This window comes from Mauremys mutica, chromosome 7, assembly GCF_020497125.1.
Source record: "Mauremys mutica isolate MM-2020 ecotype Southern chromosome 7, ASM2049712v1, whole genome shotgun sequence".
NCBI classification, from domain to species: domain Eukaryota; kingdom Metazoa; phylum Chordata; order Testudines; family Geoemydidae; genus Mauremys; species Mauremys mutica.
Window position 1 is genome coordinate 30,928,906 of NC_059078.1, and position 15,360 is coordinate 30,944,265.

The window sequence follows — 15,360 nt, forward strand, 5'->3', positions numbered from 1 at the left end:
GGATGAGATGTGAAATGGTGAGAGAACACAGCATTCCCCACTCCTACCACTGCCTGAACTATACCGGTAACAATTTCCTCCAGGGAATCCACAGCATAAGCTAAAGCACTGATGCATTTGCATTACTGTACTTACTGTTAGATGCATCACTATTCGGTGGGTCAGAATTTCATACCAACAGCAAGCTACTGTAGCTACCAGAGAAGACATAGGGAGAGGCTTTGCTATTTTCTCTCCACAGCTGTTAGGTCAATGCCACTAAGGCACTGCATATACTAGTAGCCCCAATACCAGTTCTGGTGGGGCCCACTGTTGGCAACCAATTTAATCAACAGGTCACAATTCCCAGCTTTTAGCAACATTCTGCTTAGGCTTGGGTAGGATAATTATTCAAAGAGGAACAACCACTTATTTTAACTCTGTGCTGAAAGGATTTTTCTGGGATTTTCTAAACAGTTTTTCCACTGACCACGTTTCCAGCACAACATACACCTTCCACTAATACAGCTAGAACCTATCTTCTCTGTTAAAATGCTTTCTGAGGGATATTATCCCCATTCCACAGACTAACAAATAAAGAGGGGAAGGGACTTGCCCAAGGCCCATATGGCAAGTCAATATCAAAGCTGGGGGTAGAACCTATGAGGCTGGGTCCAAGTTGCCTTCTCTAACTACTAGACTACCACTTCTCAAACTGGGGATGGGGACCCCTCAGGGGGCCACGAGGTTATTACATGGGTGGTCGCAGGCTGTCAGCCTCTACCCCAAACCCCGCTTTGCCTGCAGCATTTATAATGGTGTTAAATATATAAAAATATGTTTTTAATGTACAAGGGAGAGGGGTCGCACTCAGAGGCTTGCTGTGTGAAAGGGGTCACCAGCACAAAAGTTTGAGAACCAGTGTACTAGACCATGCTGCCTCCCCTCAAAATAATGAGGCTCTTATAGCAAGACAAGTAAAGCACAGTGTTCCCCTCCAACTTTCTCGGCATTGCTGGCAGGACTGCGCCCAAGAAATGCGCTGACTACAATGCCAATTCTCAATCGGCAGCTGGATGAAAAGAAAAGCCACAACATAGTATGGGCAGCCAGTCCTACATGTCAGCCGACTGCCTCCCTGGATTGTGGTACTAATCCACAAAGAATTCAGCAAAAGACAAGACTATCAGTAGTTTCACAGGAGCTTTCCACATGAACAGCAGCAAACCTGTCCTGTTCTCCTGAACCTCTATTTCTTCGGGGTTGTTATGTACATTAGGAAATCCTGCACGTGCCCCTCGGCTCACAGCTATAGATCCCTTTTGCCAATTTGCTGCTGATAGCACTAGCTAACTGCTGTAGGGGGGGGGAAGAGCATGTCTTTATCTTTCTTACACCAAGAACAACGTATTGTGCACTAGCAACCAGGCCATAAGAGAGTAGCTTGGCTGAACCAGATCATTAGCCAACAGCTGCTTAGTGGGTCACACGGTGAACTGTTTTGAAGCTACTTATAGATTTTTAAGGGATAATTCTGGACAAGAGAAAGCCTTATGCCCCAGTTACAGCCTTTCTCAACATTTTTCTTTTATTAGTGTACAAGAAAATGACAGACTTGCCTTGTGAAGTCGTAAAGAGAGAGACAGGCTGAGAGGAAGAAACAAAGGAATCTGAAAGAAAATATACAGGATGAGAATTTGACAATTATACACACTGCTTTGCAGTGAACCTCAACAGGTGCAGAAAGACTACTGGGAGGGGGAAGAGCTTCTTGATCCATTCACTCACCTTTGTGCAACAGCTCGTTACCCTTTTTTTTTTTTAAACGAAGCAACTATGAATATTAAGCCAAGCCGTCAGTTTCACTCCACTTGCTTAGAAAGGACACGTCTCCATAATACACTGTTCCATTGTTACTTTATGAGGGAAATGGGGGACAGTCAGTGCTTGTGTGAATTCACTAGGTATTCGTTAGGGTTTTGCAAGTGTCTTCAGTACTAAGTGCACATCTTCTGAAGTGGTGGTAACTGCATCAGCTACACCCATCTAATAAATGGGTTTTCAATACTGCCACAACAGACTGTTAATGCAAGTGACACCAATGCAAAAAAGCTTGAACACATGTTAATATATGTGGGGTTACTGAAAGATGCTTCCCTTGTTAAAAGTTTGATTCCCACTTGTCTTAGCTATAAACTACACATCTCCCCAACCCCACTACAAAACAAAATACGTTTATTCTAATGAAGGCTGCATGGGAAGTGTACTATAGATCCAATCTAAACATCCAACTTCAAAGACAGAATCACCTCTGGCAACTACATAGACCACTTTCTTTAGATATGGTTTTCTATTCTCATAGCATCTCCTAAAATGTATCTAAAACAGCCTTCATTAAAATCAGATACACGTTATACAAAGAAAAGCAAGAGACACATTTTAATTCTGTGCTTCCTAAAAAAGAAATACTGAAGTTCTATTACTTCATTTAATATGTGCACTTTATCTCCAAACCAAAACCCCACCATTACACCACTGTCCCATAATGCACCAGTTCTTATCTTGAGATATCTAAAAAAGACTGTCTAGAAACAAGGGGATTTATTCTTATTTTCACTTGCAACAGCAGAAAGGAAGTTGTTGGACTCTATTCTAAGAAAGACAGCCAACCCGGTGGGATTTTTGTGTCTCACATGTATGTGAAAATATGGCCTTTAGAATTTAAACTGATTTTACCATATAAAGGATGAGTTCACCAGTCTCTCCGTATGAAATTTCAAAAGCTTATTTTTCACATTTCAAGTACATGGTATACCAGGGGTTGGCAACCTGCGGCATGTGTGCCAAAGATGGCACGCGAGCCGATTTTTAATGGCATGCTGCTGCCTGCTGGGGTCCCGGCCCCACTCAGCCCCCCCGCCCACCGCTCTCACCTGTGGGGGCAGGAGCTTGGTCTTGCCAGCGTGGTGCTTTCCTTCCCCTCCCACTCCCTCTCCCTGCCGCCGATCAACTGATCGCCCTCAAGCGGAGCCACAGTGTGCTCGCTGCTCTGCGGAGGAGGCAGAGAAGAGGTGGGGACGGGCCCCTGGGGGAAGGGGTGGAATCGAAGCATATCTCCTCCAGCCCCCTGCCATGAGCACCCCAGCCCTCTGCCCTGTCCCCTGCACCCCCCTCCACACACCCAGCCCTCTGCCCTGACCCCTGCACCTCCCCTCCACACACCCAGCCCTCTGCCCTGACCCCTGCACCCCCCCTCCACACACCCAGCCCTCTGCCCTGACCCCTGCACCTCCATCCACACACCCAGCCCTCTGCCCTGACCCCTGCACCCCCCCTCCACACACCCAGCCCTCTGCCCTGACCCCTGCACCCCCCCTCCACACACCCAGCCCTCTGCCCTGACCCCTGCACCCCCATCCACACACCCAGCCCTCTGCCCTGACCCCTGCACCCCCATCCACACACCCAGCCCTCTGCCCTGACCCCTGCACCCCCATCCACAAACCCAGCCCTCTGCCCTGACCCCTGCACCCCCCCCACATACCCCATGCCCTAACTCTTGAATCCCCCCACATCCCCATCCCCACCCCCACCCTGAGCACCAAATGGGAGCTCCTGCACCCCCCCACATACATTCCCACCTGCACCCCCAATCTGGGGTCCCAGCTGTTGGCTCCACTCAGCCCGCTGCCGGGTTTGGGGACCCGGCTGCCAGCCCCTTGCCAGCCGGGGTCCCGCAAGCCCCACTCAGCCCGCTGCCGAACTAGGTGAACGGAACCCCAGGCCGGCAGTGGGCTGAGTGGGCCGGCGGCACAAGATCAGCATTTTAATTTAATTTTAAATTAAGCTACTTAAACATTTTGAAAACCTTGTTTACTTTATGTACAACAATAGTTTAGTTATATAATATAGACTTATAGAGACCTTCTAAAAAATGTTAAAATATATTACTGGCACGTGAAACCTTAAGTTAAAGTGAGTAAGTGAAGACTTGGCACAGCACTTCTGAAAGGTTGCCAACCCCTGTGGTATACCATGTACCAGAGGCAGCATGTGGACTGAGCATGGGACCAGGAACCAACTATACTTGTTATAATCAACTTCCTGTGTGACCTCAAGCAAAGGCCACCACCTCAGTATCGCATCTCTAAAGCTTTAATACTGAGGTCCAATAACAAGGCAGTAGCACAGAAGAGAACAGAACCCTGGAGTCCTTACTCCCAGTTTCTTGCTTGAAGCACTAGACCATGTTCCCTCTGTCGGTTTTTTTTGTTTGCTCAGAATCAGTTTATCCAACTCTTCAGATAGGATATCTGCAGATGACTCATTTACTTTCCGCTATAATCCTGTGGAAACAGGACAGCAAGTTCTGGAACTTCAGGAACAAAGTTTCAAATTTTTTGCCAAGAATTCCACCGGGTCTACACCATGGGAAGAGAGTCTACCAGTCTAACCTGACAGCCGTCTCATTTTCCCCACTCAAAAGCCCCCTCCTTAACAGCAGATTTTAACATAAGAACTATTTATCTCTGGCTTTGCGTAAACAAAAGTGGCTGTTTATAGTTGTTAATCAGTGATGATTGGGATGAGGAGTCTGCACAGGGTCTCCTATTGACAAAAGCATATTGTATGGCTTCAGACTGCATTCTTCAGTCCTAGATCTGTGTAGCTGAACAGAGATCCAATGGAGGAATTATGAAGAGTCTTTCACCTCAAACCCCGTGCCTGCATTCATTATGCGTTTCAAACCCAGAAGCTCTACCAATGAGGCTATTTAATGTCTTTAACCATAGGAATAGCTTCAAGTAAACATTTATTTTGATTTCTCAGACTTTGTAAGAAGCTTTCAAAGAGTTCTCGGAAACCAACTGCAAGCCTGACATTTTTAGTGGTTTGAAACTCAGCTTGTTTTACGACAGATCCTGCATCTCAGACCAAAAAAACAGTACGGCCAATAGCTATAGGATTTTGTAGTTTCAAAGGACTGCAAGTATTTTTTACCTGGCTGTATCATCTCTCAAAATGCCAGAAAGCATCCCAAAACAAAACCATTAGCCCCATCCAGAAGAGATATACCTTAGTATATTGATCTCTGAACAAGCCCTTTACTAAGGCCTAGGATTTTCAAAAGTCACTAGCAATTGTGGCATCTCAGTTTTTGGTTAACCAGTCTGCCACACTTTAAAGGGGCCTCATTCAGTAAATGAGGAGCACCTGCCCTCTTCAGATCAAGATGCTTTAATGGTATCTGAAGGTGGGCACCCAAGAAAAGTTGAGTCACTCAAAACCACTGGTTACCTGTGAAAGTGTTGGCCTAGTGCTTCTTCTGCTTATTTCCTTCTTGCACTCTCCTGCCCTTTTACATCAGGAGTAACCAACAGGTTTTAACGAGATGCTCCAGTGAATTAAGGCTTCCTCTGCTCCACTGGAAAGCCTGGAGCTGTAGTGTCTCAGTGGTTTTGGTCTGAGTGAAGGCTTTAGGTGCTAGCCTAACAACTATTAAATGCTGTCTAGGAAGATAAAGCTCAACTCAACGACATCTGCTCCCCTCTAATGATGGGCCAGAGAATGGTTTGTGCTGTGGTCAAAGCTTCTCATTTAGGAGCTGTGATTGGGTGAAGAAGAGCATGAGAGATCTCTTCAGCAGGACACCTGTGAAGACAGTCTAGCCAAACGGATTAAGTTTGGAGGCCATATGGGCAGGCTGCCGGCATGGTGATAAATCTGGTTTAGAGAGCACATAATGCTGGGAGCTACACTCACATTCAGGCAGATTAAGTTACCCATGGAATATGTGTTCTATGGGTATTATGAGAGGCCTGTAGATTTAGACCCAGTGCTTTAACACTGGAGATATAGTAGTATTCTTAAAGTACATTAAGAAATATCTAACAGGTGGAGCATAGCAAATTAACCATGACTGGTATGGTTATACTGAGACTTGGCAGGATCCAGTAAAATAAAGCACTCTCGTGTGCCAGGAGACCCAAGCTCTCACCGTGTTTCTCAGCACTTTTTATAGGACATCAGAGCACATCACTCCCTATGTGACTCAATTCTCTCATCTATAGTACTTAAAACAACTTATTGTGAAGTGCTTTCAGATTCTTGGCTATAAGGTGCTGAGTGCTAAGCATTACTGTCGGTACAGTTCTGGGTTCCCATTGGTCAGATGCTGCCTTTTATCTAACAGAAATCCATTATATTTTAGCTATACAAGTGTTTATTGTATAAACACAGTACAGCACAATATAACTAATCAGCGTGATCATTATTTACCTAGTCAAAAATGGTGCTAGGTTTTCCATCAAGAACTTGTGATCTGTATGGTATCTTTCAGCCTGTCTAAACCAAAGTCAAAGATCTTACTTTCTGGTTTGAAATACAATTTGATTTCTTATTAGCTCTGGCATTACACGCAGAACAATAAAGTAATATTACTACATTTCTCCCTCATCATCAAGCCGGTAATTTTTAAGTGGACACTGATAAGCCTGTGATCTTAACTGCTACAAAACCAAACCAATTACTTTAAAACTCCCAGCTAGGCAACAGCCTTTTGGATTCTGTAAGCAGAGGGGCAACTGATCTATTAGATAAAGCCATTTCGGCTAGCTGAGTTGGAAAGGACTTCCGATTCATAACATGCAGCTTTGAATTGTCACATCAGATGGGTTTTATTATTTAAAAGAAAGTTACATACTGTAGCTTCAGAACTTCATTCGTCAGACACGCAGCCACTGGTATTTTACGTGTTTTGAGATTCAATTTTTCATTAGAAATTAGTGCTGGTTTCAGCTCAGAGACAGATGTTCTCCATTTTTATCATACAGCATAGATAACAGCAGTGCATGCTTATCCAGCACTGTCCAATCCTTTTCAAAAAGACTATCCTAGCACTGACCTGCCAGCTGAGACGAGGAGACCATCTGCAGAGATTGAAGGGAGCAGATGTACCCTTCTGGGAAGTTTCAACGTTCGCCTTTGTTAACTAGTAAAGAATGTCTTAGGGTATGGCTACACTTACAAATCTGCAGCGCTGGTAGTTGCAGCGCTGGTCGTCCAGCTGTGCAGGGCCAGCGCTGGTGTGTGGCCACACTCACAGCTACCAGCGCTGGTGTGTGGCCACATTTGCAGTATTTGCAGCGCTGTTGGGAGTGATGCATTATGGGCAGCTATCCCAGCATTCAAGTGGCAGCAACGGTGCTTTTCAAAAGAGGGGGGTGGGGTGGGGCGTAGTGTGACAGGGAGCGGGGGGAGAGAGAGAGAGAGTGGATTTTTGGAGCCAACACTGTGTGTTAGCTTCCTGACTTGAAAAATCAGAACATGTTCCCGATCCCTTACCCTTAACTCTTAACTGCAAACAGCCTGCAGCCAACATGACTCCCTTTCTCCCCTCTGCCCCCACTGTTTCTGTCAAGCAAACACTCACTCCCTGCCTGCCTCATTATCTCATTTGATTGTTCACAGATTGATCACAGCAAACAGGAGCTGTGTTTGTAGATAAACAGCTCTGGGATCAACGGAGCTATGGAGCTCGGAGTTCACAACAAAACAAAGAGAGGCTGCATAACAAAACAAAGAGAGTAATTTATAAAAGCATTCTGGGATACATCCTTATACCCTGGAGGCCAATCACAGCGCTGGTGTGTGGCCACACTTGATGACCAGCGCTGCAGCACCAGCGCTGGAATCCTTATTCCCCCATGCTGAGTGAGGTGTACGGACAGCGCTGCAGCCAGGGAGCTGCAGCGCTGGAAGTGCTCTGCAGGTGTGGCCACTTACTAATTGCAGCGCTGGTGGAGGCTTTCCAGCACTGCAACTCGCCAGTGTAGCCATACCCCTAGTTAGTACTCCCTTGAAATAATTATTGATCAGGGAGCTGCCAGTTATGGTGGTAACCATTTCACCAGCACACTGCCCATACCAGCACTCCCCCCATCAATACAGACAGGGAGTTGTAATTCTGCCTGGCATTTCTTTGCTGCTGAATAAAATGTCCACCCAACACAAGTAGGCAGGCTGGCAATTTTGCCTTTCTGTGCTATGGGAGAGAAATTAGGATGTCTTACACAAGAAGGACCGTCAGAATAGCAGAGATGCTTGCTGACAGCCTTGTCACTAACCTCACATTTGTGAGGCATTTGATTAAATAAAGTTATTGTTAAACTTGATCTGAGCTATGTTAGAAGTTCAATTTCAGGTCACGGAATGGTTATTTGTTACAACTGCATCTGCATCATTGTGTCCCATCAGACACTGTAATAATGGATAAACATATTTCAAATTAAGCATATTATTTTTATGAAGAGCTACAAAGCCATGCAATAGTAATAACTATTGATGAGAGGGGACAGCTACAAACTGGACACTAATTCTACATATTGATGTTCCCCAATGTTCAAATCCCAAGCAAGAAGTAGAAGAGGAATATGAACAGCAGCTTCACCTCTGAAGCCTTCCATTTAGTTGCAGTCAAACACACGCCCCACTAGCTATTTAAAATAAAGCTTTCTGGGGCTCAGAGAAGCTTTCAAGGATACAGAATGCTTGTTACTCACTCAAGAGACTAGCTTCTGAATCTCATCTAAAGGCCCCTTTAACATAAGGATAACGCTTAAGAAACTACTCCACCATCCTCATACAAATTCAGATACAGTTGAATAGACTTTTCAGGCACCTCTTATGCCTTTTTTTTTTAAACTTTATGTTTCTATCAAATCAAGTGGAGATTTCTACTCCAACTGCCTATGTAACGTCCAGTCATGGATGTCGCAATTTTATCAACCTTAACTAGCTCTCGGAATCAACCAATAAAGAAGGGGGTCTCCTGGCCTGCAGATTCCTCCACCACCATTTCTTTGAGCCCACCTATTTGTATAAAGCCTTGAAATCAGGTTTTATCAGTGAATTTGTAGTGTTTGATAACCACAGACTGCGTGGTATAAGCTTCAAAAATACTATGCTCGTTAGACCTAAAGGTTTTACAACCTTAACCATGGAGCCCTGATCACTTTTGTTGTAAGCCATCCCTGTGATTTTCCATTAATTAAGGGCTTGCTTTTGTTGCTAGGAAAATGCAGATCTCCCATAGTCAACAGCAGTTGTGAAAGAGTGGCTACAGAATGCAGCACTAAGTACCAGTGCTTGAATGAAGTATTTTGATGCCTTTGCCTTTACCACTTAGTGGAACCACGGTGTATGGTAGTGGTAGAGTTTTCTTACAGCATAACTAAGGGTTTCAGTGTTTCTTATATCTGACCTCTCACGCACCTCCCAAAGGAGAATATTAAACAGGATTGACTTGTTTTGCCAACCAAAGTCAGAACAACCATTAGCGTCCTCCTTCTCCCTGACAAAGTTTTAAGGACAGCCTGGATCATTATAACTGCCAATTTTGAGATCAGGGACTGGATGGGGCTCTCTTCAGATCCCCTTTACACTACTTCAGGAACATCCAAAGGGGAGCACTAAGCAAAGCACTCCTGCCTATCCTCCCAAGAAATCAGAAATTAAATCTAGACCAGGGATCGGCAACCTTTGGCATGTGGCTCGCCAGGGTAAGCACCCTGGCGGGCCGGGCCGGTTTGTTTACCTGCCACAGCCGCAGGTTCGGCCGATCGCGGCTCCCACTGGCCGCGGTTCACCATTCCAGGCCAATGGGGGCGGCGGGAAGTGGCGTGGGCTGGCGAACTGCAGCCAGTGGGAGCCACAATCGGCCGAACCTGCGGACGCAGCAGGTAAACAATCCGGCCAGGCCTGCCAGGGTACTTACCCTGGCGGGCTGTGTGCCAAAGGTTGCCAATCCCTGATCTAGACCTTCCGTACAGCAGCAATACTAACCACCATGCCACCTGGATTTAATGCCAAAGAATAAAGTTCAAGACATCTGCCATCCTCTTCAATAAATGAAATAAATAAATAATTGGAGATATACCAATCTCCTAGAACTGGAAGGGACCTCGAAAGGTCATTGAGTCCAGCCCCCTGCCTTCACTAGCAGGACCAATTTTTTGCCTCAGATCCCTAAGTGGCCTCCTCAGGGATTGAACTCACAACCTTGGGTTTAGCAGGCCAATGCTCAAACCACTGAGCTATTCCTCCCCCTTCCATTCACAAATGCGGTAGTGAGTCTGTTCTTAAACAATCATGTGTGCTTTCATCCTCTCATTTCAAGAACTCTATCCACTTACCTTTCCATCTAGCTTCATATCACTGGGATTTCCACTTCTTGAAGCCAACAAACTGGCTTAAGGACATTTACAAATGTTTCACATTACTTTGAGCAGACTGATCCCCAGCCCACACCATGAAAACATCCAGGAGTAAGGCCCAGATGCTTTCTCTTTAAGAAGATCACACATCATTTTGATTTTTCTAGCTGCAAAACAGGACAATTTGTGTGACTGTCTGGTAACAGTGCAGTCTCATATGGACAGCGGATGTGTTTTTCCCATTGGTTAGAAGAAAATGAAGGTTCAGGAGCAACACAATAAGCCTGCAGCCAGCACTTACTGCTGCAGACTGCATTCAGTGGCACCACAAATGCTCCTACGGTGTCCCTACATTGGCAATATTGCAATTACAATATCACTGTAGTGCAGCATGTCTATTCACGACACTGCCAGGCTCTGAAACACTTCAGTGATGCAACAAGCAGTAAAGCCAACTACTAGTTATGTAGTTTTCTTTCCAAACAATGCCCAGGACAGCACCCTGATGATACACAGCACCCCTGCAGCTGGTTTGGTATGATAAAGAAAGCAAAATAGGCCTGCCCTCCTCTTCTGTCAACTCTCCCATAATTAAGTACAGTAACAGAGTGAAAAGTTGCTGAGAATTCTATGGTTAAAGTCTGCATATTTCTCAATCTCAGGATTGTTTTCCTACATTCTCCCCTAGCAAATCTGACGACTGGAGAAAATAAACTATTACTACTTGCAGTAAATATTCTGCAGCTCTTCAGCACCTTTCAAGCAAGGATTCATTATGCTTTATGCATTAAGGCTCAAAACCGTCCCCTAAGGAAGATACAAAAATATCATGGGGGAAATTGAGACACAGCAAGGTGAATTGTCTTGTTAAAGTTACTCCGGGACACAGCTCAGAAATAACTATTTCTATACCCAAGTCCCTGCACTAGTGACAAGACAAACCTCAATCTCCCTGCCTTCTAAGACTCAGAGAATTATAAAGCTGATTCCCTAACAGCAAAAAGTAAAGTATCTATAAACAGGGCCAATGATTTGCCTGAATTTGATTATGATTTGTATTCCAGTAGTGGAGAGGTTCCAGATGAGCTTAGGGTCCCATGTATAGTGTAAAAAAAAACAAAAAAAAAACAACCCTTGCCCTGGAAAGCTTCATCTGGATTGACAAAATGTGAGGGAAAACTGAGGCAGGATATGGAAAGTACTTTGCTCAAAGTCAGAACAGGTCACTGGCAGAGCTGGGAATAAAACCCAGGATTCCCGAGTCCCAGTTCAATGCCCTAATCATTAGGCTACATCAACAGAATGCTCTCAACAGAACAGCTCTCAACAGAAACCCTGTGTATCAGGGTTTCTCTGGAAAACAATGTTCTCTGGTATCTTCTTCAGGCTATGTGGGGAAAGGTTAGGAGGGAAAGAAATGTTTACAAGGGTAACAATTTTTAGAGTGAACAATATTGCATCTTGAAATGAAATGCTGAACACGTGGGCAGGGTAGCCTGGTAATCATGCTGCATCATTTAAAATAGTGTATTAAAGTTATCTTACAGGCTGAATGACAGGGATAAGGCAAGGCCCGAAAGTACAAGGCATTTTGCTGGGTTATAGTGGTAACTATAAGAGCACTTCGAAAAAGACAACCCTGATGACATAAGATGCATATGAGTGGTTTGTAACCAGTAATAAAATCTTAATTAACTTCTTTGCTATGATTTAAATCAGCAGAAGTCTATACATCTAAGGAGTTACTGTATAATATTCATAGTGTTATTCTCTCTTACTAAGCATGCACAAAATCTGATTTTTCAGGGACCAACAGCTCTCATTGACTCCAACTGGAATTATGACTGTGCAACATCAATGAAACTCAGGCACAAGTCATTATGCATAAACAATTCACTAAGCAAACAGATGGTTTTAAATCTACAGAAATGTTGCTATTTCAAATGAAGGAGATAGTCTGCATTTTGGACTAACACCACACAAAGATTTTTTTAAAAATGTTATTTGCAGTGGGATTTTAAAAAATGCAGTGCAAACAACATCTAGAACAAAAACAAGAATTCAGATAAGATATACAAATTACTGTAATAAACATTTGGTTTTGTGAATGGAAAAAAAAACAGATAGATTTAACCAACACTTTTTAAAATGCATCTGGTAGGCTACCTATGCTTTTAGTATAGATACATTAACAAATATTGAATTAGCTTAATCCCCTGGGTACAGATGGGTAAACTGAACTGAAGAGAGGGCAAGTTATTTGCCTAAGGTCACAAAGCAAGTTACACCCAGGATAAGAACCCAGGATTTCTGACACCCAACCCATCCCATGTTCTAATCACTAGACCACACTGCCTCTCCAATCGCAGAAGACATGGATCTTGCATGCAAGTTGTACCAAAATGATGTGGCATCTCATCCTGCATATGTTTTCATCTGAGCTTAAGGCAGAGACTGTGCACATTTAATTATCTTGGGGGACAGAGACCACACCTGATTCTAGAAGTAACATGACCCTGAAGTCATTCTGCCTCCCGATTACAACTTGTCTGTTAAACCACAGTGCCAACGGCCATCAAGATGGGTCAACATTTATAGAGCATTAGCTTATCTGGAGGATTTGAGGACAAAGGTTTGTCAATCACCTCAGCTATCCTAGGAATCAAACAATTGTGGTGAATCAGAGAATAAATAGCCCTCAAATACTGGGTGAAAGGGCTGCATTTCAGAGCAGACAGGGAGATGGATTAACCTATAACTATAAAATCAAAGCACTAAACTGCTGACTAATAACCTCCCTTTGCCCCCCAGTTCAGGCACCAAGTAAAACATCTGGGAGGAGGGGGTGGAAAAGCAGCATGACGCAAGGTACCAGAAAGGCATACATTCAGACTTCAGCCCCACAGCAGGCGAGTATAAAACATGCTGTCTCATACTGCTTCACTTGCCCTTAACTCTACAGATCTGCCCTGTTCACAAGTAGGAAAGCCATTTCATCTCCTTTGAGATTAGACTCGCTTGGCATTTCAATAGAGTGTTGGGGCTTTATGAGGAAAGGTGGAAGCTGCTATACAGCTCATATGGTGAGATGAGCAGCATCTACAGCCACCATGGAAAACTAGCTTCTCAACCAAATGAAATGAATTCTATCTAGTGAGAAAAACACTAGAGGCTGGCATATTACCACACAGGAGACAGGGAATATAGTAAGCAAGTTAAAAAGGAAGCCCCGTGCCATGAATTTTTAAAGCTAATTTTTAAAGCTAATCAATTATTTTTGCTCTGGATGTGTGCGTCAAAAGATGAAATTTTGTCCATTATTTTTATGCCTGTTATAAGAGGCTCTGCCCCTTTAAGAGCTGTCACCTGCCCAGTTCTCTTTCTCCCCCCCCCCCCCCCCCAGGCATCTGCACTGCAGATCTTTACAAGGGAAGCTAGCTTGCCAGCTCCCAACACCGAGCCTGACAGGGATACAAAGGGAACTAAAGCACAGTCTCCTCCTCCTATTTTGGACAGCTCCCCCTAAATTAAGGGGGGATTTAACCACACACTGCTTTGTTTGATATGCTCTCCCTCCACCCCCACTCCGTTTAATGAGCTGCAACATGACAAAAGGGAGCATTTACAATTACCACCCCCTCAAAAACAGAGATCACTGCAAGTTTCTACCAGCCCCCCACCCCTCTTCCACCTGCCCTGAGAAATGTCTGACTGAGAAAGGGATTTTTCTAAGAATTAATGCATCTTCCCACTGCCCATGTCTAGTTTTAAACAATGCAGGAGGATGGGGTGTGTGTATACATCTTGCATCATCTGCCACCCACCCCTTGCGGAGGGGTGGTCCAGCGGGTATTGTGCCCTCTCCACCCTCCATGATTTTTAGACAATGCCTGCTGTTTTGGGGCACTCCAAAGGGAGAAATGTGTTGCGCTGCAGAAGTGTCCTTTAGAGACAGAGATGGTAAGAGTCATCCCCAGTTTGGGAGGTTCAGCAAGATCTGGGGGGGGGGGGGTTTAAGACCACCAAAGGCAAAGGGAATCTACCTTATCCCCTCCCTTCAGTTCAGACACTGCTCCCTGACCCAGTCACAGCTCTGATGCCGGAGGGGTCACTGTCAGAATGAAACTAGAAAGTGCAACACAGACATTCCGCAATCCCCACCTCCCCAATCTGAGTCCCCTGTGTCAATCCCCTGCCACCCACCAAAACTCATCCTGCCCTAAAATCACACCCTTAACCATCCAAAATCCACACTATCTACCCAGCCCTAATCCAAACCCCACCACAATTCTCTCCCTGAATGCTAAACCATGTCTTAACTCCCACTATCACCCCAATCCACCCACTTCCTACCCTAGACTCAGCCCCCTGAAAAACATCCATGCCCCTAAACTCAGTCCCTCGAGCTTCTCCCATCCTCAATTCAAGCCCCACATGCCAAATTCCTGCCACCCTTGTACTTCAGAGTCCCTCACTAGCCCCCCCCAGACAATAAACCTCATCCCCTCCCCCACATCCTACAGCTCTGAACCCCACGCCCCTCGCCTCGATCCACCTTCCTGCCTGAGGCCCCTTACCCCAAATCTCAGCCCACTGAAATCGCACCGCCCACTCACCCGCCAAACCCAAACTGCCCCCCCAGCTCCTAATGCCAGAGCCCCTCCCCCCCGGCGGCTCCTCTCTCTCGCCACCCCCCCACGCCCACGCGGGCTGTTCCCTCCTCTACGCCCCCACCCCCCGCCTGTCATCAGGCTGCTCCCCGCCGGCCGCTCGGGCTCTGCCCACCCACCCAGCTACTTACCCGGCTGTTCCACCTCCCCCCTTACCCGGCTCTTCCCAGTCTCTCCACCGGCTGTTCCCCCCATTCGCCGCCGCTCCCCCCCCGGCTGTTCGCCCCAACCCGGCTGTTCCTTGCCCCCCCCCGGCTCTTACCGGCGCAGGACTGGGAGCTGGTCCCCTTACAGTCGCGGCCGCCCGCGGGGATCGGGGTGGTACCCGGCTCAGAGGGGCCCCCTCCGGCGGAGGAGGAGATATACGGCGACTGGGTGGCGGGGTCGGCCATCTCCGCGACAGCAACAGGAGCCTCAACACACTACGCGTCCGTCCCTCACGGCGGGAAGATACGGACTGGACTGACGCCGCGCAACGGACCTCGGTCCTCCTAGGA

At 45.9% G+C, this 15,360-nt stretch overlaps 1 protein-coding gene across 4 annotated transcripts in view; it reads right to left on the minus strand.

Annotated features, from left to right (window-relative positions):
- The window catches only part of RTN3 (reticulon 3), a 40,935-nt gene that overhangs the window by 21,767 nt on the left and 3,808 nt on the right, over positions 1-15,360 (minus strand). The window contains exons 1-2 of one of the 4 annotated variants that reach the window (XM_045025370.1): positions 15,126-15,255; positions 1,599-1,649 (exon numbers count right to left, since the gene is read on the minus strand). The exons of 2 other annotated variants lie outside the window; for them this stretch is intronic. In XM_045025370.1, the coding sequence (XP_044881305.1) occupies positions 1,599-1,649; positions 15,126-15,255 (181 nt within the window). Of the gene's footprint in view, positions 1-1,598; positions 1,650-15,125; positions 15,256-15,360 lie in introns of those variants that run through there. One more of the 4 variants, XM_045025366.1, reaches the window with a different exon arrangement.